We start from the raw sequence: 24,022 nt of genomic DNA on the forward strand, positions 1-24,022 counted from the left end.
CTGAATTCAGGGGTCAATGTGGACGTGACCGAAGGAAATGGCTGGCATGGATGTGGCTCCAGATCCCCTACCCCCAGCTGTCCCCATAAGCCCCGGGCCATGATAGCAAGTATTTCTCTAAAGCAGGAGTGTGACACTGTCCCTTCCCCTCCAAGGCCTGGAGATGCTCTCTGAACACCTGGTCAGTGTGTTCCTCCCTCCTCAATTCCTCTCTACCCCACATCTGTTTTACTTTCTTTATAGTACTCAGACTGTGAAATTATCTTGCTCATCTGTTCATTATAATTATCTGTGTCTCCCCAGCAGCACTTAAGTCCTGGGGTCTCTGTCCCTTCTGAGCCCAGAACAAGACCTGGCACCATACAGACATGGGAAGGGATGGATGGAGAGCATGTTGCCTCCTGACACCAAGAGCTGGAATTCCCTTCATCTGGGAGACCCTCCTCTTAACGGGTCACAGGTGTTTACAGGAACAAGGGCCAGCAGCTCCTGGGGCATGGGGCCTGTCTCCCTCGTGAGTCGGTGGCCACCAGATGCTGTGGCCCTCTGGGTCCAGCTGGGTCTTCCCTGATTTGGTATCCTTGGCCCCCCGCCCAGGGCCTGGTGGGCCATCAGCACCCCATACATGTTTGGTAAACGAACTCCAAGTTCCAGCAGTCATTACAGGGCTGTGTTAGAGGCACCAGAGTTTGAATTCACTTGCTGTTATGAAACAACCTTCACCTTAGAACCCAGTTGGACCCACACTGGACAAATAACAAAAGCTATTAACCTCAAAGGTGCCCAGGAGACATGGAAAGTGCTAAAGGTAGCACATCAAACAGCGGTGCCATTGGTGACATTCACATGTGACTCCATACTGAGGTTCCCCACCCCGTGAAACAGCTGTCACCCCGTCTTTACAGGAGATGAACCTAGCCCTGTGAGATGGGTGAGGTGACTTGCCCAACGTCACCTGCTAGAAAGCAGCAGAACCAAATGACAGCATCTAGTGTGGGGTCTGGCACTTAGTACGTGTTCAATAAACAGAATGAAAGAGTGAAGGAAAGAACGAATGACTGGGGTGTCCCGAGTCCCAGCCTGACACTCTTTGTACCTCACTACCCCAAAACTGATCCATCCCGGGACAGCTCAAAATGTGGTTTGAACTTAAGAAAGACTTGCAAAAAGGTGAACCATTTCCTGGAGCAAGCTCATGGTTCTAACAACTCCCAAATCCTGTTGGTAGGTGCTGTTTATCAGCTAAGAGAGGATCTGAGAACACCCCTCACTACCTTTATTTTAACATGGCCTCACTCTGGAGCAGAAAAACCTCCTCTTACAAATAAGGGAAAAACGATAGTCCGTACTCTTCGTATTTCAGAAATGTTTCAAAGCCAATGGCTAGTAAGGCAATGTGCAAACCCTGCCAGGATATATTACCGGTGCCTTCCTTTAGCCTACTGTGCCTCTCCCCGACCTCCCAAAAGACAGGAAAAAGAAAAGAAGAAAAAAGGCTGGGAGCCGGCCCGGTGGTGCAGTGGTTAAGTTCACACGGTCCACTTCGGTGGCCCGGGGTTCACCGGTTTGGATCCTGGGTGCGGACCTACACACTGCTCATCAAGCCATGCTGCCACAGGCATCCCGCATATAAAATAGAGGAAGATGGGCACGGATGCTAGCTCAGGGCCAGTCTTCCTCAGCAAAAAGAGGAGGATTGGTGGCGAATGTTAACTCAGGGCTAATCTTCCTCAATGAAAAGAAAAGAAAAGAAAAGAAAAGAAAAGGAAAGGAAAGAAAAGAAAAGAAAAGAAAAAGGCTGAATTTCCCAGGTTTAGATTATCTGTCACTTTAATTAAGGAAGAATAAATGGGTCACCCCTGTCAGCTTACAAACCACAGCCACATCAAATGGTGCTCCTTTAGAACAAACCCGATCACTGTGGTGAGGCTTTATTGTAACTGAATAAAGACAAAAGCAGAGCTCAGGCAGCATTTGGCCAAGGTCACTCTGAAAATCAATGGCAGCGCTAGCGTCAGACCTGGGAACCCTTGACCCTGGTTGCTCTGCCCAGCTGGTATCCAGGCTGCCTCCCACCAGGAAACCTCGGCCAGCTGGTAGGTAATTATATGTGCTAATAGTCACTGACACTCTGGCCGCCAACACCATGTGCCAAGTTCTTGCATTTACTAGAACGCCAAACTGCCCCCATCTTTCCAGGGCTGTTTATTTAGAGAGGGGAGCTCAGCTCGGACTGACTCAGAACTAGGAACCTGCTTGGCAACATCGAAGACGGATGTCTGGGAGGGCGGAGACAAGGGGGCTGTATTTTCACCTCCACTCGCCAAGTCCTCATTCTAGACCTCATGTGCCTCACAGTAGCTGTGTGGCCTTGGACAAGTTTCAGAACCTCAGTGAGCCTCAGCCTTCCTCTCTGTAAAACGGGATAATAAAGTCTGTCTTGCACAGTGATTGGAGACAGCTCACCCCGAAAACTGTTGGTGCAGGCATGCTGTCGGTGTCTGATACCTACTTGTTGGATATCTAAATGAACAAAACTTCTTTGATCTTGTTTCCTGCCAACTGGAGACAGCAATTCCTCCTTCATGTCACATTAAATGAAATTGGAAAATATATGTATAGATGTATCTATATGCAGGCTGATCTGAAAAATAGGTACTCTTTTTTTTTTTTTAAAAAAAAAAACTGGTTCATTCTTTCATGTACTGAATTTAGTCTAGTTAATGGAACTTGTATGTCATGCTTCTAATTTACAGAAGCTAATGACATACTATAATTTAGTTTTCTCTGTGAAAATGATTTCCAAACTTGATGAAAATTTAGCTGGAACAATCAAAGTGTGTTTTCTACACACAAATCATCATTCTGGAGTCAAATGAGTCGAGAATTGAGAGAGAAATGACAAAAAATAGCCTAGAGACTCAAAGGCAGTGACTTTTTTTTGTTTCCCTGCTCTGAACGCATCCTTCACACGCGCACCCTGAATGCCAAGGGCTGAGGCCGCACACTGGACGGACGCTGAAATTGAATTTCCTTGGTGTGACTGTCAGAATGACACACACTTGTCACTAGACCGTGTGGTAAACGCTCCATGCTGGAGGAGGGGCATAGAGATGGACAGTGGCCCTTGATGCTCACGTTCAGTCTATGGCATTAGGATAAGAGATAGAAGCATCTGGAAGACAGTTATCAGCATCCTTCAAGAGGGCTGAGTCTAGGTCTGGGGCTGGGGACCAGAAAAATTGGTTATATCTTTGGGTGTCTGATATCTGGCTTCTGACTCTCATTTAATATCTCTATGATGTTGAGTTATCTAATCTTGCTGGGCCTTGATTTCTTCCTCTGTAAAATGGGACAACATCACTTTCCTGGATAACAACAGTGTTCGTTTTGAGGCTCACATGAGAAAGTGTCAAAAGCCTTTAAGGATTATCAAGCAGTACCTGGGGAGAAGCCTCCATCACTATGTTAGGGATAGTCGAGACTTGGGGCAATTTTAGCTAATTTTAGTTAAATTTAATTTTAGCAAATTTAGCTAGCTAATGACAACCATGTCGTGAGCACTTCTTTCCTTTCAGGCATTGTCATGACCCCACTTTGGGCTTGCACCAACCTCCGATGGGGGCTGCTATTATTATGTCCATGTTACAGGTGGGGAAATTAAGGTCCAGAGAGGTTAGCTAGCTTGCCCAAGGTTGCACAGCTAATTAACACTGGGGGGTGGGAATTGGACCCAGGCAATGGGACTCGGGAGCCCAGCATCCTAACTTTACACTGCGGGTCTCCTGAGAGCATGACACACAAGGAGAACCTTGTCAGCAAGAGTTAAGGAAACATGGTACTTCCCCGGCAGCCAGCAGCCTCAACTTGTGATGCGAGGAGAGCTGGAGTGCCAAGGTCGTCCCAGGGTGCAGCTGGGGACAGTGAGCAGGGGTGGGGGGAGCGAGCCTGCAGGTAGGGTGCCACATCCAGGACACAGGAGCAGGAGAGTCTGGTGGGCAGAGGGATGGGCCTTGGAGTCGGAGCCACAAGGATCTTGGCCCTGGCACCTCCACCTGCGAGCTGTCCACCAACAGTTGCCTAATCTGTAAATGGCAAGACTGGACGAACCTCAGGAAGCTGGCGGGGATTAAAGTCAATTTCTTGTTGCAACTGATAACTGGCACATAGTAGGTGCTCAATAAATGGCTGCTCCCTAGCCTCTCCTTGAGACCTGCCAATACTCTAGGTGACAAAGTGTAAAGGATGGTGGCACAGCCAAAAACCACCCAGACAGAAACCTGAGGACAGGACAACTCAATGGTCACACCTATGGGCCTGTGGGTCTAGGCTGCCTCAATTCATATCCTGGCTCCAACACTTACTAGTCCCATGACCCTGGGCACGTTACTTAACCTATCTGTGCCTCAGTTTCCTTACCTGTAAAGTGGGCATAACAAAGGTACCCACGTCACAGGGTTTGGGGAATATTAGATACAACTGTGTAGAGTGCTCAGAGCGGCACCCAGCGATGGAAGCACTCAGCAAATGTTAGCAATGATGACTTCCATCAGCCCCTGCATGTTCTTGGGCTGGGGGGCATCTCTGGGCTTCCAGTAGGCTATGCTTATACTGCAAACCCTCCATTTCCTTGCGGACTCCCGGTCAGATCCTGGGAGGCCGGAACTCCTGCAGCCTGGCCATGTGATTGGGCTGGATGAACTTTAGAGGAGGGGCAGTTTCTCAGGTGGGGCGTGGGGATGTGGACGTGGTGACAATGACCACCTGGAAAACAGCACAGGGAGTCAGGAAAGTGCACCCACACAAACACCCCCCTCAGTTTCTGTGCTTTTTGCATTTAGAGCCAGGTTTTGACTCAGCTGAGCTGTTGTTTTATTTCTTCTGCTTTGGATAAAAATGAGCCCCCATGCATGGGGTCCCTGAGGGGCCCATGATAATTCCCACGCTGATGGAGGAGAGACCTGGATAGAGGTGGGAGAAATAGAGAGCGCACCATTCCCTCCCCATGCATGTGAAAAAGCAAGGCACTCTCTTATCCAGCTAGAAATTTTACTCTGCAAGGTTTTGTTGGAAAACTACAGGAAGACCATAATTTACTTCTTGTGCAAAAGGTAGGTGGGTGGCGAGAGAGAATACAAATAGAAAGAATACGAATAGGAACAAGGCACACTCATATCTTGTAATCGAAGAATCGGAGCATTCCCACATAGCCTGGCTTCTGTCCCCCATCCCTGGAACTCGAGGGACCTGCTTATTGTTAAGCCCGCGTCTGTTTTTAAACCAGCGGAGCCCGGATCTCAGCAGGGGCAATGTCTGCTGGGCGCAAACCGCCCGGGAGGACTCGGATTGGAGGGGAGGATGCAATGGGTGCGGAGCCTGCGGCCTGCCCGCGGCCCTCCCTCCCCGGGGCGGGCTGGGCGTGCCGGGCAGCGCGCCCCCTCCTGCGCCCGGCCCGTCGCCGTCCCATCCCCGGAGCGCGGCCCGCGGCCCTACCTGAGCTGGCGCGGCTCGCAGTCCACGCCGGGCAGCAGCAGCCGGGCCGCCTGGCGGACGTCGTCGCTGTCCATGGAGAAGCTGCGGCGGTGGCCGGCGTGCGCCACGGCCACCCGGATCCACTCCATGAGCGGCGGCAGCACGAGGAAGGGCCTGCAGCGGGGGAGGGATGGAGACGCGTTAGGGCGCCCGGCGCGGGGCTGCCGGCTCGGCCCCCCCCCCCGCTCCGCCCCGATCCCCCCCCACCCCGCTTTCCCTGGAGACCCTGCCTCTGTGTTCCGGAGCGGTGGGAGAGCCTTTGGAGACATCCCGAGCGCACCGGAGAGCTCGGGGCAGGTTCTCCCGAGTCTTTGGGCCTCAGTTTCCTCATCTGTCAAAGGGGATAGTGTGACTGTGAACGGATACGATGTGACTGTCCTGCTAGTATTCTCTCCCTCGGAGATCATGTGGACATAAACGAGATGAGTCACTTAAAGCGCCAAGCACAGAGGCTGGTGCTCAGCAGAGACCTCCCGGAATGCCTAGGGTTATCAGTACTTGGGGCTCCCCATTCTGGGCTCACTCCTAAGGTGTCCTCCAACTCCCCCTTCCCCACCCCAGCCTGCTCCCTGTCATCCTTCTGGAGCTTTCCCAGGGCTCAGCTCGGCCCAGACACCCTGCTGCCAACAAGCTTTTGCACCTGGAAAAGGCGCAGAGAGAGCCAAGTCAACAGGCAGCCTTCCCGGAGAGCCAGGCCAGCAAGCAGCCCCGTCAAGCCACCAAAGTGGGGTTTTGGGAGCCTTGGCTACAGCCCTGAAGCTCTGGGGGCCTCAGGTTCCCCACCTGCTAATGAGATCACAGTAGGGTGTCCAGCTTGTTTGCAAGAATTAACTGAGACAACGCCTATGGTTGGACTATGACTTTCTAAGTCTAATACATTTGTGCCATCTTTCTGTTCTTCCAGTGATGAGGAGAAACTCTGTCCTCACATTAGGATTCTGGGGGGAGGGGAGGAGCTTTTGAAATATACTGACACTGGATTCCTAGCCCAGGAATTCTGACTTAATTCATCTAGGATGGAGGAATTAAAACCTCCCCTATGTGGACGTATTGTGCATCGGAATTATGTGGAGGGCCTGCTAGCATACAGATTGCTGGGTCCCACCCCCAGAGGCTCTGACTCAGTAGATCAGGGGAAGTGGCCAAGAATTTGCATTTCCAATAAGTTCCTGGGTGATGCTGGTGCTGCTGTGCTGGGGGCCACACTCAAAGAACTTCTGCTCTGAAGTATTGTTAGAGGGCCTGGGAATCAGCCGGTGTGTGTGTGTGTGTGTGCGTGTTAAAACGCAGACTCTCTCCAGAGATGCTGATTGCACAGTCCACGAACATCATTTTAATAAGCAGCTCCTATGATACTGATCTAGGTAGAACAAGGACCACACTTTGAGAAATGCACTCAAAAAGGTTTCCTGGCATTCAGCAGGGTTGCAAGTGCTAGGGTGCAAAATTTAAGGAGGCCAGGTCATGCAAATATGTTCTAAGCACTTCTCCTGCCTCACCCTGGCCCTGGTGCTGCCATTCAGTCTGGCAGGGTTGCCATGGGAGTGACAAGAGGGTGGTGAATAGAGGGTTTACGGGATGCAGATGTCAGGAGCTTCCCACCACGTTTTTGATGGCAGGTTCCAGTTTTCCTAGAGAGCAACCTATTTCTCCGACGTTAATATTCAACAGCTAGGTCTTTTACATTCATCTCATTTAATCCCATTCATGATCTCATCTAAATGCTTAGGCCCAACCTACAGGCTCGTTATGATTATTGCCCATCTTCTAGATCAGGAGAATGAAGTTTATTGAGGTTGTCACGTGCCCTGGATCACAAGGTTAGCAAGTATGAGAGCTGGGAATGAGACCCGAGTCATTTGCCCATGTGATGCTGACATCCTCTTGTCCAACTTCCCAGCATGCACTCTGTTACCCAGCATGCACTCGGTACCCCAGGGGAGCTGATCTGGTCATGTCCACTCTCACTCCCGCAGCTCAGTTCCCTATCTGTAAGGCTTCCAGCCCTTTAAAATTCTAGACCCCACTTAACCTTCAAACCACAGTTCAAATCCCACCTAAACATTTCTTTTGATGACTGCACCTCACAAGGACCCCTCCTGTGGTAGACTGCACCCCACGGGCCTTACCTGCTGTAGATGTCCCACTAGAATGTCAACTCCACAGGGGCAGGGACTTGGGACTGCTAGGTTTCCTGATGCAGCCCCAGCCCCAGGACTGTGCCTGGCAGGCTGTGAGCACTTAATAAATCTTTGTTCACGAAACAGACTAAGATTTACCAATTTCTTACAGGGTGAAATGGATAAAATCGAGTTTCTGGACCCATGGACCTGTGGGGCAGACTCCCAGGGAATTGCTGCCTGCATCAGCCCGCTGCTTAGGCTGTCGCCCTCATTCTCTCCTTCTCTCCATCACCTGAACCAAATCAGGCATTCAATAAACACACACTGACTTGAAATTGAATTGGATTCTACTGTCTCAGGTGAGCAGGACTTATTTTTGTCCCCGTGTCTCCATTACTGGTGAAACCAGCCTGGAGTGCTCAGAGAGCTCCCCTCCGGGTTGCTTTTCAGAGGCAGCACCCCCACCCCAGTCCTGCGTTCCCTCTGCTCCGTGCCCCCAGCACAGCTCCCAGCTCCCAGTCCTGGGGGGCGGGGTCTCTAGCACAGACTGCCCTTCGGCTGGCGTGTTTCCTGTTAGATGCAGGCCCGGGGCACAGCCAGCTCCTCATGAATACTAAAGAGGAGGAAAAGAGGCTGTGCTGCCTTCAGAATAACACCTTTACCAAGACAGCTGGCGAGCACCAGAATAAGAAACCTTGAACCCCAGGATTCCAGCCTCCTCTGCAATCTTCTACGTACCTATTCCCCCCCCTTTCAACACTTGCCTTTTTTCCGTCACTCTGACCTCAATAGTTTATAAGCTTATGAATTCTTTGCCAGCAACTCATTTAAAAATCTTCTTATCCTGTCTACTTAGAGGGAAAAAATAGTATTATTTGTGATGTTTCTTTTGTAGGATTTGGAGATGGGAAAGAATTCTAGGGCTTTGTATTAAGATCGCGTTCACCTTATATATTTTTAAGAGAACCATGTTCTACTGGCTGCAGACTTTGTTCTGACGTTGTCTGTAGTGACTCAAACCCAGAGGAAGCTTGAAGGGCTCATGGCTTAGTGAAGTGGTTCTGAGCCTGTGTTCAATGTCAGAATCACGGGGAGAGTGTGTGAAAATTGCCAAGGCCCTGATTTCACCCCCAGAGTTTTGGTTGGATGGGTTGTGGGTGGGGCCCTGGGCATCTGCATTCTAAATAAGCCTTTCTGGAATTCTGGAGCAAGCCAGGTTTGAGAAACCCTGAACAGGTGGCCTGAGGTGAACAGAGGGGCACGGAGTCAACTCAAACAGGGCAGTGGCCATAGAAATCTTTGCTGGGGCGTTCGAAGAGAAGGTCTGTGGTGATGGGACCAGAGAGAACATTCTAGAAGGGAAGAGAAAGCCTGTGGGGCTTCTTGCAGGATCAGGAGAGCAAGTCAGCTCAGGAAGTTTGCTGGGCCCAGATTCAAGCAGGAGACGGAGAACATACATGGGTGGGGCCTCTAAGACAGTGAAAAGGGAGCTGGGGATGAAGGTGACCACCAAGACCTGAAAGGGAGTTTCACTGGGGAGGGGCTGGGTGCTAAAGAGGCTGGTATGATTTGTGGGAGAAGCCCTAGGATCCTGCAGAACTGAATTCCAGTCCTGAATCTGCCAGGAGCTCAGGGGAGGGGGTCTGGCTCTGGCCTCTAAGCGTTGGGCTCTCAGCGTCTTCATCTGTGAAGTGGGTGCATTTGGATCCAATGGTCTATTTCAGGAGTCAGCAAACCTTTTCTGTAAAGGGCTGGAGAGTAAATATGTCAGGCTTTATGGGCCCTACGGTCTCTGTTGCATCCACTCACCTCTGCCATTGTAGTGAGAGATGCCACAGACAATACAAAGAGGAAAGAACCAAGAACACTCTAGTCTCCAAATCTGATGCGGTGGTCATAGTTGGCCAACCCTGGTCTACTTGGTTCCTTCCTACTCCAAAATTCTTTGATTCTATTAAAATAGTCAGCTGCCTGGGGGCTCAGGAAGAGTCTACTGTGTGGAGCAGGGAAGTGCAAAGAAGCACGTGAAGGTGCTAGCGATGGAGAGAGAAACCTTTGAAGGGATTAGAAAATAAGACCCTCCCACAGAGAGGCCGTGGTTGGATTTGGGGAATACTAAGCCGCAGGTGTACCCAGAGGCACTATCTGCAAGGATAAAACCCAAACCCTGCCATGCGTGTGTAACTGACGCAGTGTAATCTATTAACGTCATTTATTCATCCAACTATCCTTCAGGGAGCACCCATATTGCAGGCATGCTTCCAGGGACCGGGGATCGACAGGAGGACAGGACTCACCAGGTCCCTCCTCTCCTAGAGCTAACAGCCTAACAGGGGAGACAGATAGGAAATAAACCAACAAGTAATAAAACAATTATAAATTGTGATCAGTGCTGGGGTGTGAGGATAGAGAATAAGCAGGGTTGAGTGGGTGGTGGGAAGGCCTCTCTGAGGAGGTGACAAAACCTCAAAGATGTGTAGGAACCAGCCATATGTGAATGTGTGTGTAGACGGGATGGACGTTCCAGGCGGTAGTAACAGACTGTGCAAAGGCCCTGAGGCAGACACATCTTACAGCTCACCAAGAGCTTTCACATGCATCCTCTCCTATTTGTCCCTCCAGGGCAGGCAAGTGGCCAGGACATATGTATGGAAGGATCACTATGTTAGGCCATGAAATGGTCCCCCAAACATATCAGGTCCTATTCCCTGAAACCTATGAATGTTGATGGCAAAAGAGACTCTGCAGATGTGGCTCAGTTAAGGATCTTCATTGCAGTGGTGAGGTACGTGGACCATACACTAAAGCTGGCAGTGAGGGCATCCACAGGGCTCTGGAATTCATCCAGATGCCTACACTGCCTTGTTCCTGAGGTCAGAGAAAATACCTGATGATATGGGCTCAGTGTGTCCCCCCCAGATTCCTACAATGAAGGCTAACCCCCAGTGCCTCAGAATGTGACTGTATTAAAATAAGCCCATTAGGGTGGCCCCGATTCAGTATGACTGGTGTCCTTGTAGGAAGAGGAGATTAAGACACCCAGAGAGACGCCAGGGACGTGTGTGAACAGAGGGGGACCATATGAAAGATGCAGCAAGGGTGGCCAGAAAAATCCAAACCTGCCACACCTGGATCTTGGACTTCCAGCCTCCGGCCCTGTGGGAAAATAAATTTCTTTTGTTCAAGCCACCTAGTCTGTGTTAACTTGTTCTGGAAGTCCTGGCCGACGATACACCTGTGGTTTGACTGACGTCCTGCCCTGACCTTGAGGTTTTAGGCTGCCGTAGAGGAACTTCAACTGGAAGCTCAAACTCTTCCGTGAGCTGATGGTTTTGGCTCATTTCCTCCAACCTTGTGACCACAGTGGATGAGTTCAAAGCCATTGGGAGGCCACACAGCACAGAGGTGAGAACCTTGGGCTTTGCAGAGAGACTGACCAAGAGTTGGATTCCAAGTCCACCTTCTAGTTGTGTGACCTAGAACCAGGTATTTCAATTGTCATGCCTCAGTTGTCTTGTCAGGAAAATGGGCATGATAACAGTACCTACTTCAGAGGGTGTGGTTGGCTAAATAATGGCCTCCCAAAGATGTCCACATCCTGATCCCTGGCACCTGTGAATGTTACCTGATACGGCAAAATGGACTTTGCACCTGTGATTAGGTTAAGACTTTTGAGAAGACTATCTTGAATCACCCAGGTGGGTCCTAGATGCCATCACAGGGGTCCTCAGAAGAGGGTGGCAAGAAGGTTCAAGGAGACAGTAGGAGATGTGAGGACGGAAGCAAGAAATTGGACCAATGCAAGAAAGGGGTCAGGAGCCAAGGTAGGCAGGCAGCCTCCAGAAGCCAGAAAAGGCAAGGACGACATTCTGCCCCGGAGCCTCCCGTAGGAGCCAGCCCCTAACTTTAGCTCGCTGAGCCTGATTTTGTATTTCTGACCCCCAGCACTGTCAGATAATAAATCTGTGCTGTTGTAAGCCTCCGCGTTTGTAGCAACTTTTGCAGCAGCCACAGGAAACTAATTCAGAGGTGATTGTAGGAATTGAATGGGATGATGTACGGAGGCTGGCGCCTGGTACCAAGAAAGTGCTCAGTAAGTGGTAGCTGTTATCATCCTCATTACCAACGTGGTTTTTAGCATCTACTCAACCTTCTCTCTGCCAGATGGAGGAAAAGACCTTGTTACACAGAGCGAGGCAGAGGGACGTGCCTGTCACCCCTCTTGAAATCAAAGGAAACCTCTGCGCTTGTCACGCCTTTCCTTTATAAATTGTGGCCCTGACTTTTCATCTCTGTTATTTGTTGAGTCTTTCTTGGTCTGGGGAGGAATTTAGATGTTTGACTGTGGGTTAGGAAGCTCATCATTGCAGATACAGGGAGTGAAGGAAAGCAGCAAAATTGATAGTAGACACTCCCCAGGGCTGGTTTCTATAGCAATAGTCACTGTAATGTCACTGGATTTGTGGGCACCAAAGCTAGGAAGATGGCAGAGGCCAGAGGTGGCCACAGCTGGTTACTATAGTGACAGTCCTACTGTGCAAAGTGTGGTCAGCCTGCCCATGAGGGTGGGTCCTGCAGATGGCTCCGAGGGGGAGGAGCCAAGGGGTGTGTTCTAGGTCAGTGCTTCTCAAACATTAACGTGCGTAAGGATCATCTGGGATCTTGTTAAAATGCAGATTCTGGTTCAGTGGGTCTGGGGCTAGACCCGAGATTCTGCATTTCTAACAAGCTCCCAGGCAATGATGCAGCTGCCAGTCTATGGACCACATTTGGAGTGACCAGGCCCTAGGGAGTATTATGACTCATGCTAGAAACGGGGGAAGGTGAATTCTATGATTATTTTCAAGGGGAGAAAGTAAGGCCAGAAGTGAGAGAGCTGCTAGTGGGGCTGGAGGCCCAGGAGACGGTGGAATGGAAGAAGGAGCTAGTTTATATCTGGACCTCCTGATTGAAGTTGGGTGGTACATCGGATTGGCTGAGCCTAGTTCCCAAGCCTGAGCCAAGTTGCAAGGCAGGCTGGGAGAGCAAGAGTCAGGTGATGTCAGCCTCTATCGTGGGAGGCCGGTTCTGCCTCCCGCCAGAATTCTCCTTTAGTCTTCCAACCATCTTAGGAAACAGAATCTTTCAGTCTTGGGGAGTTTGTTCTGAACCAAGCACCCCTCTCATTGTCTAGTAGGTATCTGGTATTCACGCCAGTGTTTAGCATCATCCTGGGAATGTAAATGCTTAAAAAAATACACCTTGTGATGGTTAACTTTATGCATCAACTTGGCTAGGTCATAGTACCCAGATATGTGGTCAAGCCCTAGTCTGGATGTTGCTGTGGAGGTTTTTTTTTCAGATGAGATGAATATTTAAATCAGTGGACTTTGAGTAAGGCACAATCGTCCTCCATAAGGTGGGTCGGCCTCACCCAATGAGTTGGAGGCCATAAGAGAAAAAAGACCGACCTCCTCTGAAGAACCGGGACTTCTGCCAGCTAAATGCCTTTGGATTTGAGCTGCAGCCTCGACCCTTCCCCGGGTCACACACACATCCTATCGATTCTGTTTCTCTGGAGAACCCTAACACACACCCGCGACGCGTGCAACAGGACTTAATGGCTGGCAGTGATGCAGCCTCCTCCTCTTAAACTGATTTCTGCCCCTTCACCGCCCTACACACTCGGCGCGGGCAGGGAGGAGCTTGGGGGCCAGATACCGGGAGGACCCTTTCCTGACACCCGGTGTGCACACACACACAGCTTGGGAACTGTGAAACAAGAGCATCACGGGTAGGGTGAATGCTTTCAGGGAACAGTAAGCCATTTTGCACCCAAAGGACAAGTCCTATGCAGTGGGAAAGTCAGTCCCATTAACGGGTAATTATATAAATTCCCTGATGTGGGGCGAGTGCCAAGGGGTATGGGGTGAGGAGGTGATTTCTGCTAACGGTGCCAGCAGGCGCATGTGACTGACCACGGAACCTTCTCTGGCTTCCCTGTCACATTCCGAAGAAGGTGACTTAGAGAGCTGGAGGCTGTAAACGGAGCGCTGAGGTCCAGGCAGGTTCAGGCAGAGCAAAAAACGCTCTCTGAATCACAAGGGTCCCCTCCCTGCCGACAACCAGCTGCTCGCCCCCAGCCCTCATCCTCCCCTCCCGTCCTGGACGGGAAGGGCTCCTCTGCCACCCATCCCCCACTCTGTTTCCCTGGGGACATGGCTCCATCACTTCACTGCCTGCAGTCCCATAACTCTACTCCACCCCGTCTCGTACTTTCCCCTCCGAATTTAAGCATTCGACCTGCTCCCGTCTCTCACAATTTGCGTGGGAGAGGAGCAAAAACGATGGAGTGCGGGAACTCACAGTCCTCCAGAGTTGCTGTCTAGTTCTCCATCTTTCGGGGGGGGGGGGTTGCTCAAAATCACCTGGGGGAACTGATTAAAATGCACATTCCCAGCTTCCTGCCCATTTGCTGGCTATATGAGTTCCCTGTGTCTGCTGTAACAAACTCCCACAGACTTGGTGCTTAATTCAACAGAAATGTCTTCTTTTACAGCGCTGGAGGCCGTGAGTCCAAGATCAAGGTGTCAGCAGGGCCGTGCTCCCTGCAGAGGACTTAGGGGAGAGCCCATTCCTTGCCTCCTTCCAGCTTTCGGTGGCTGCCAGCATTCCTTGGCTTGCGGCCACGTCACTGCAATCTCCCCCTCTGTGTTTACACCACCTATTCATCTTCTGTGTGTGTCAGATTGCCCTCTCTTATAAGGACATGTGACTGGATTTATGGCCCACCCAGAGAATCCAGGATAATCTTGCTAGTCAAGACTCTTAACTGAACCACATCTGCCAAGAACTTTTTTCTTTATAAAATAACATTTATAGGTTGCAGGGCTTAGGATCTGGTATTTTGGGGGCCATGATTCAGCCCACTACCCCTGGCATCAGCATCTAGTCTATTCTTTGCAGGGGTTTCTGATGCCCACCAATGGCTGAGACACTCTGGCCTAGAGAATGCCGGCTCTGAGCTGCAGATGCTTGGCAGGCCCAAGGTCCTTCCTCACAGCCAACGCAGGGACCAGCAGGCCAGCCTGCCCTTCTCCCCTCTGGGCCGCTGGCTGCACCACAGCCGGCCTGGCTTAGGGGCCCAGAGGCCTCTGTGGTGGGAACCTGATCTCCAGCGGGTGGAATGATGGTGGGGCCTGGGATATAAATGGCCCTGGGAGGGGAGCCATGGCTTCAGAAGTGGGGAAGCCGCAGGCTCTGGTCGAGGCTGCCGCAGAAACTTCCTTGCAGCCTCGGGAACAAAGGATAAATATCTGGGAGGTGGCAGAGGCTGCATAGCTTTGTATCTTGGAAGCAGTGGCTCAAATAGCCTAAAAGGGAAGGGCCTGGCCTGATCAAGGCCAAGAGGCAAAGGTCAGGAGTGGGCTCTCAGGGGTCATCTGTGCCTGCCGCTGCCTCCAAAGGGATCATGATAAAGTCTTCAAAAGGCAGCACACGGCCTTACAAGGGAAACCACTGTGCCTTAGAATCTGGCACTGGTGGGGTGGAAAGGGCATGGACCCTGAAGACAGAAGGCCTTATGTTTGAACCTGGGCTCCATCACTTCCTAGCTGTGGGAGCTTGGGCAAGTTACTTAACTTCTCTGTGCCTCAGTTTCCTCATATGTAAAACAGGAGAAGTAGTAAGGCTACCCCACAAGGCTGTTGTGAAGATTAAGCGAGAGAACTTCCGTAAGGTGCTTAGCACACAGTAAATGCTCAAAAAAGTTAGCTATTATAGAGGGCTCTTATATGCCAGGCACAGCGCTGAGCATTTTTCTTTCATTGGCTCATTTGATAATGTCAAGAACCATAAAGTAAGTACTATTATTATCTTCATTCTACAGATAATGAAAGAGAGAGGTTATGTAGCTCGCCTAAGGGTACACAGTTATAAGCAGCAGTACTGGGACACACATGCAGACAGTTGGACCCAGAGCCAGACCTAGTAGCCATGCATTCCATCATTTCCAGGCAGTGGCTACAGCATGTGCAAAGGCCCGGAGGCAGGCTGGGGCATAGTGCTTTGGAGGAACTCAGCTTGGTGTGGTTGGAGCCCAGATGGAGGAGAGGGCAATGGAGGGAGGCGGGTTGGTAGGAGGTAACTTCGGAGAGAGACAGGGAAGGGCCATGTAGGGTCTTGTAACTTCTGGAATAAAATTGTAAACTCCTGAAACTTTAATTTTTCCTCAGTTAGAATTGCAGTTGAAAAACACAAAATCAGAATAGTATTTAAAAAGAAACACCAAGAATGAATTGACAAAAATATCTCTGAGAATGCCATAACCATTTGTTTAGAAGGCTAATGGAGAATATTTTTATACTCTGGCAGAGACTGCCAGGTATTCCTCCATATGTGTTCTCCTCTACTTTCTTGGTAAACTGCCAATCTTTAGCTGGACTCATGACCCCCTAGCACACATTTTTCAGTCTCCCTTGCACCTAGGAGACTGGTTCTTACAATGATATAAGCAGAAGTTTCTTGTGAGACTTCTAGGAAGGTCTTTAAAGGGAGGGGTCCCAACTTTCTCTGCTCTTCTTCCATTCTGTGGGGAAGAATATAGATACAATGGCTGGTGCTCAAGCAGCCAGACTGGACCATGAGGTGAAAGTCACACGTTGATGATGGCAGAGCAAAAAGGTAGAAGAAGGACCTGGATGTCCGACGATCGCTTAAGTGGCCATACCTACCCTGGATTCTTACTTACAGACTTGGTTTATGTGAGAAATAAACTACGATCTTGTTTAAACACCTGCTATTTGGGTTTTTTGTCTCTCATAACCAAATCTAATTCTAAGACACTCTTATCCGTTCCCATACTTAAATTAAATCTCTATTTTTCCTTTATTGTGTCACCGTGGATTTGAGTTTCTTTCTGTTTAGCAAAAAAAGGACAAAAACCTTCCCTTGTAATAGTTATCTTCTAAAGATTGTGAATTTGTTACCTTGAGACTATATTTGTTCCCAGAAACTACATTTATTAAAATATTTGCTCCAATGAATTATTTGTTTATTTAAAGGTGTAATCTTTGTCACAGGAGGTTGAGTTTGCACATCAACCTTGTGAAAATTTACTGACAATGCTTTTGCACTTATCATAATTAACCCGACCCATAAAAAAGAATAATACAGACGCCCTTGGAGTCTTCATCCTTTATCCTTTATCCCAGTCTTCATCCTTGCAACAGTTCTCTTCCAAGGAAAGAATTTAAATTTAACATTAACAGATCAATTTTTAGCTATTTTTTCCAGCTTTATTGAGATATGATTGACATATAACATTGTATATGTGTAAGGTGTGCAACGTGATGATTTGATACACCTATATATATGGCAAAATGCCTACCACAGTAGGGTTAGTTAACGTCTCCATCACCTCATATAATTACTATTTCTCTTTTGTGGTGAGAACATTTAAGATTTACTCTCAACAACTGTCAAGTATGTAATACAGTATGGTTAACTATAGTCACTATGTCTGACAATAGATCCCCAGGACTCATTCATCTTATAGCTGGAAGTTTGTACCCTCTGACCAACATCTCTCCACCTCCCCCCCGCCCCTCCAGCCGGGTAGCCACCATTCTACTCTCTGTTTCTATGAGTTCAGCGTTTTTAGATTCTACATATAAATGAGATCATACAGGATTTGTCTTCCTCTGGCTGACTTATTTCACTTCGAATAATGCCCTCCAGTTCCACCCATGTTGTTGCAAATGGCAGGATTTTCTTCTTTCTCACGGCTTAATAATATTCCATTAACAGATCAATTTCAAAACACTGAGCAGACTCTCTTCTACGAACAAAAGGAGAGGCTGAGCACGGTCTGGAGCGTCCCCCGCGCTGTCCTTGGCATCTTTGCCATGGGGCTGTGGCTCTGAAGAAATGAGATTCCAGTTCTCTTGTACTAAATCTTTGAATTCACATTATGCCGCACTTGGCAAAATGACAGGATGTATCAAATTCACACTCCAGCCCTGATCAATCAGGACCCTACTTATGAAAACATGGACTCAAGACAGCTGACCTCCTGGGCCTCGGGCCGCCATACAAGGACTCGTCCCTTGAGTCAGAAGTGTGTTTGCAGAAGGCTCTGGGGGCCTCAAGAGTACTCACTGGTAGAGTCAAGAGACCAGAGAACCTTTTTTTCTAGCTTACAATAGTAGTATGATATTTTTAAATAAATAAATAAATAACAAAAATACATAATGAAGTTAGAGGGGAAAAAAGCCAGGAAGGCAGCTTCCAATAGAACTTTCGGCTATGATGGGAACGTTCCGTGTCTGTGCTGTCCAACACGATAGCCACAAGCCACACATGGCTACTGAGCCCTTAGAATGTGGCTAGTGCGACTGAGTAGCTAAAATTCTAATTTTAATTAATTGAACTTTAGCCACATGTGGTTAGCAGCTACCTATTGGATAATACAGTTCTAAGGGACGTCCTTCGGGTCAGTCTAATTTCAGGTGGGAACCCTGGTAGCATGGGGTAGTGGAAAGTGGGCTGCAGTAGACATGAGGCAACCTGAATTTTTGACCTCGTTTTTCCATTATCATGATCCACATCCTCCTGGTCATTATCAGGATTTTATAGCATCCACCATTTCTTGAGTGCTTACAATGTTTCAGGTTCTGTGCAAAAAGCTTAAAGGTATATTATTTCATTTAATTATAAAAACAACCTTGGGAGGGAATTATCATCATCATCCCCATTTGACAGATGAGCCACTGAGGCTCAGGGAGATTCAGTAATTTATATAGGATACCACAGCTCCTGGGGCAGAGCCGGGGTCTGATCCCAGGTCTACCAGAATCCAAAGCCCACACGCTCAGTCATTATTCTGACCAGTGTGGCGCTGACCGAGTCAGTGAACACCGAGAAGCTTCAGTTCTCCATCTGTGGAGTGAGGACCCTGGGCCATATGAACTCTAAGATCTCCTTAGGGAGGACCAGCTCAGGACTCCCATAGGGCTCCCCGCCCCTGCGGCATTTTTACATGACGAATCCTATTGTTTACGGATGTGAGCGCTGACTCAAAAGATCCTGACTGCGCGCGGCGCAATGATTTCCTGAGACTCAGCCCCAGACTTGATTAGCGTTTGTTTTTAAAAGCTCCGCAGGTGGTTCAGATCACCAGAAAGGTCAAGGAATATCAGCCCTGGATTGAACTTGCTAAAGTCAGAAAAGATCCTTTTGTGAACAGTTGCTTTTTGGTTTTTTATTTTTGAGGAAGATTGGCCCTGAGCTAACATGGGTGTCCATCTTCCTCTATTTTGTATTTGGGATGCTGCCGAAGCCTGGCTTGATAACTGGTGTCTACTCTGCGCCCGGGATCCGAACCGGGAACCCCGGGTGCCAAAGCGGAGCCTGCGAACTTAACTGCTACGCCACTGGGCCAGCCCCTGTGAACAGTTCTTTGGTAAAGATTTTGTTGTGCGTGTGTTTGAACTAAATGATGAGAGCTTTATAAGGCATGTTCCCCTTTTTGCCTTGGAGGTTAGGAAACTCAAAGCTAAATTTCGGGCTCAATTGCAGTAACAAACCTCAGGAGAGATTTTCTGGTACAGTGGTCTTCCTTAGTGTTAACAACACGTGTTTTTGTGTTGTTACCCTTGTTTTGTGGTTCTGTTGTATCTAACTCAGACTGTGAGTCCAGCTCAACTTGTCAGCGTCTGACTGGTTATAAGCGATGAACAGAATAACATCATCAGTCTCAGATTGCACTAAAGGCTCAAGACTAACTGGGATAATAAAATAAGAGAATGTCTCTATGAAGAATGAGGGGAGGGGGGGCCTTCGAAAAGGTAGGGGATAGCAATGGGATAGAATTTCCCAGGAAAAATAAAAATAAAGAAGCAACCTGGAGGAAGGAAGGAAAGAAAAGAGAAATCCCCAGAGAGCCTTAAAAATCAAGGAAGAGACTAAGGGAGGAAAAGAGGCAGTTTTGGTGTCTACACAAGAGCACCATTTGGCCATTTAGCAGATTTATGGGATCTCCACATGCATGCGAAGAAAAGATATGTGCCATTTACTTCTTGGACTAAATGTTACCAATTTTACATTTTGCTGAATCTGGAAAGGAGAGACGACAGAAAGCAGGAAGAAAGCTTGTGATTTTAATAACAAGAAACTGAAAAGGCTATTTATTAAGCTGGACTTCGATGCTTTCTAGGAAAAGACTCCTTGTACAGGTCTGTACTCCAGGGTGACCCTTTCCATCTACACAAAATATTCAGGGCTGATTATCTGGTGATATGGGAAAGGGGTCCGCGTGCATCCCCACCCACCCGCCTCCACCTGCCCAATCCTCGCAGGAGGGCTCGCGCAGCCTCTCTCCCAAGCAGCTGGCCAAGGCACGGGGCCGGGGAGAGTAATTACCAACCAGAGGAATCAAACCAAATCTCATCCAGGGATGAGCCCGGCCGGGTCCGGCACAGTCCTTCTCCAAGGGGAGGGGATGTGGGCTGGCAAGCAGGTGGGGTGTTCCGATTCAGCGGGGTGAGGGCGATGGTTCTGAATGGAAGCTCGGGGCATGGTGAGTGGATGGTGCAAAGATGTCCACCTAACCCTGAGATCCCTCTGTCACCAGAAAAGTGAGGATAATGTCCATTGGTCCTTCCTCACAGGGCCATTGAGAGGATAAACAAGGGAACAGATGTGGAAGTACGATTATATGGAAGATTTACATTCAGGCATCTTTGAGTACATCAGCCATCTAACACATCTAGTCTAAGCTGTTACCAATTTAAACATCGGATTAAGAAAAACACAACTAGGAAGGCAACTCTGCTAACAAAACCCTCCTTTTGTCAGTACTGTCCTTTCCCTTTAAGTCCTCCAGCTACCCCTGTAGCAATACCACAAGCAGCCTGAAGGGGGCGCGCCTGCACACATGCTCTGCGCACAGGCTCGCTTCTGCACGGCTTTTCCCAGCCGTTCCTCACACCTGTTCTCATTCCGCTTCCAGCTTTCCAGACTCGCAGTCTTGCTGTATTCCTCTCTGCTCATCACTGGGACATGTCCAAGTTGAAGCTCCGCTTTGCTCAAATCTGATTATACACACCATCCGATGATACGCACCGGTCTGACGCCTCCCACCTTTCTGGGTACGGCACCCTCCTGTATCTTCCCGGGATAGCTTCTCTCCCAGGCACGCACTCCACGGGGTGGCCCCTGCACTGGGTTTGCCCCAGTGTTACCAGCAGGAACTATGCCCATGCAGCGGGCCAAACGCAAATCACTTTCCTCTTCCGGAACAGCCCGGCTGCAAGCCAAAGCCGGTACCCGCTGTCACAGCGCTCGGGTGTCTACTCCACCGTCCAAATCACCGGAACCGAGCCCGGGAACTCATTACCCATGCTTCCACCTTCTCTGACGCCCAGGACAGGGGGCTTCCTAGGAGCAGGTGCTAAAGAAATGCTTGTCACGCTAAATTGATGGCTATTTCCAAGACTCCAGGGCTCTGGAATCAGACAGCTTTGGGTTTTAATCCTGATGCTGCCAGTTAACTGGGTCAGCGACCAGATCACAGCAAGTCACGTGGCCAAGGAGCCCCAGGTTCCAATCTGGAAATGGGCAACTATGTGCCCGGCAGGCTCAGGAAATTACAGCTGTATTTAAACAGTTGAAAAGCTGCACCTGAATTAGGATGGTTCTGGGAGGATGGACCGGTTCTGGAAGCCCCAAAGAGCAAAAGAAGGCATAGGGGTGGCAGCTCCCCAGAGATCTCGGCTCCACAGAAATAAGGCCTCAGAGGATCTCGGCTCTCTGAAGCTGGGGTGGGAAGGAAGCCTCGAGGGGTGGGAAGGAAGCCTCGAGGGCTGGTGCCTTGGCTGGACATCCCTCAGGGAGGATGTTAGGGAGGAGAAGGGAACATGCAATGGTGGTTGGACTAGACGACTTGGAGAGCTGCTCCCCACCCTAAGAGTCCAACACTCTAAATTTAACCATCTGTCTTCTTATATACAGACCCTTTTTAGGATTGGACCATCGCAATATTTTTATAATAGTTTCCTGATTCTAGTTTTTCTCTCCAGTTCTTTCACATTGCTGCCAGGATGAATCTGCTAACATGTAAATCCGGTCATCTGACATAAGTGCAAATTCCTTGGCCTGGCCATTTATTAACTGACCCACAAATGTTTCTGTTCTCGCATGCTCCCACCGCATGCCTGCCCAGCACCAACGTGCTGCAGCCACACCCAGGACCGGCCATTTCTGGAACCACGTATTTGCTCGCATCTCCCTGCCTTTGCTCCTGCTGTTGTCTCCTCTCTCTTTCTACCCTCTCCATCCAGTTAAGTCCTACTTCTCTTTCAAGACACCGATCAAATGTCACCTCCTCTAGGAAGGATGCCGCCAAGGCCCCCCAGACCCACAATACAGTTAGTCACTTGTTCCTTTCCACCTCCATAGTGTTTTGTCCATAATTCCACAGTGCCATTTATATCATATTATTGTTATAATTTGTGTCTTTTGTGTGTGTGTGTGAGGAAGATTGACCCTGAGCTAACATCTGTGCCAATCTTCCTCTATTTTTCGTATGTGGGATGCTGCCGTAGTGTGGCTTGACGAGTGGCGCTAGGTCTGCGCCCAGGATCTGAACCTATGAACTCGGGACCGCCACAGCAGAGCACATGAACTTAACCGCTACGCCACCAGGTTGGCCCCTGTTATAATTTATGTCTTTACCACCATTCCAACTACAGTTTGGGGGCATGAATTACTCATCTTTGTGTCCCCCAAAATGGCACATAGTAGCACTTGCCACTACTCAAGATGACATATTATGTTAGTGCCCTGGTTTGTTCTGCCTCCTCCATTAGACTCTCAGCTTCATGAGGGCAGGGCCTCATCCTGTGCTCTGCGGTATCCTCAGCACTAGTGCCTGGTACCTTGTGGGTCCTCGTAGGTCACTGTAGTCAACATTCTTTGAGGGAATGAATAAACGTTTGTTAAATGAATCAATGACTGTATGATCGATCCTATGAATTTGCTTAGCTTAAATTCTGGTGAGTTTCCCACTTTACACTGGGTGATGGTTCACTGGAATGGTTTTATAAAACTTGGGAAAATGATAAAAATAGCCAAGTCCAGTTTATTTTCAGTTGTGTTAAGGGTACAAACCCACATAATAAAGATTCAATGAGAACCAGGCTTGGGTAAAAACTATGTGAAAAGTAAGGTCCAGGACCCTGCCAAGGGCCCAGCGTAAATCCCAGGGGCCCTCAAGGACCTCAGACTCTGGGAGAGTCAGAAATGATGGGCCGGCATCAGGACCACATTCCTCTGGAGTTTAGATACTTCCTGTACCCCAATCTGCGACCACAATGAAACTGGTGCGTGTGGGAGGGGCTGGCAAAGGTGTCACTGGCCACAGGCTTTTGGAACAACCTGTAAGGCTGTGCTATTTCCAGGACAGGAAAACTCACACACTAACAGGTTTTTAAACTGCTAAATGGGACTGTTCACAGTGCTTTTCTGTTTGCAGGTAATAAGGGCAGACCTGGGATAGTGCATGGTTCAAAAATTGTATGCAGTCCATACTAAGATGAGACCCAGGTCTGTTTAGTTCAGTGAAACCCAATTCGGTTCAGTTCAATTCAACTCAATTCAAATAATTCAACGTAACAAATGTTTACGGAGCGGCTTGTCACACATGGAATAGAAACCAAACTCCTCCTCATGCCCCAAGGGCTCTGCAAGATCTGACCCTGCCCACCTTGGATTTTATTCCCTACCATTGTCTCCATTCACTCATTCTGTTCCAGCCTCACTGGCCTCCTTGCTGTTCCTTGCATGTGCTAAGAATGCTCCTGCCTCAGGGCCTTTGCACTTACTGTTCTTGCTGCCTGGCAAGATCTTTCCTCAGATATCCACATGGCTTACTGCTTCACTTCCTTTAGGTGTCTGCTCAAATACTACTTCCTTAGAGAAAGCTTCCTGGACCACCCCAGCTAAAATAGCACCTCTCCTCACTTGTACCTGCTTCAAGTTCCTAGTTTTATTTCTCTTTGTGTCACTTATAGCACTTGATATTTTATTATTTATGCATTTGTTCCTTGTCTGTTTCCATGAAGACAGGTATTTTGCCTGGTGTATGTTAGATGCTCTATAAATATTTGTTCAATGAATGAATGAGTAAATGAATACCTGCTATGTAGCAGCTCCTACACTTGGTGATACTGCAAAAGTCCTAGCTCTCAATGAACTCATTGTCTAATGTGAAAAACACAAGAAAAGAAGCTATCTGAAAAGCTTTATGATAAAAGAATGCACAAAGTCTTATGAGAGAATGAATCACAATCAGCTGGAGCTGGAGGGAGTGGGAGGGTGTTGGGAAACAC

The 24,022-nt window shown here is 48.9% G+C and overlaps 1 protein-coding gene across 1 annotated transcript in view; it reads right to left on the bottom strand.

Moving 5' to 3' along the window:
• The window catches only part of ABTB3 (ankyrin repeat and BTB domain containing 3), a 298,699-nt gene that overhangs the window by 67,961 nt on the left and 206,716 nt on the right, over positions 1–24,022 (bottom strand). Inside the window, exon 4 of the mRNA XM_046646488.1 lies at positions 5,494–5,646. Within this exon, the coding sequence (XP_046502444.1) occupies positions 5,494–5,646 (153 nt within the window). The remainder of the gene's footprint in view (positions 1–5,493; positions 5,647–24,022) is intronic.

The sequence above is a fragment of the Equus quagga genome, chromosome 19, assembly GCF_021613505.1.
Source record: "Equus quagga isolate Etosha38 chromosome 19, UCLA_HA_Equagga_1.0, whole genome shotgun sequence".
NCBI classification, from domain to species: Eukaryota; Metazoa; Chordata; class Mammalia; order Perissodactyla; family Equidae; genus Equus; species Equus quagga.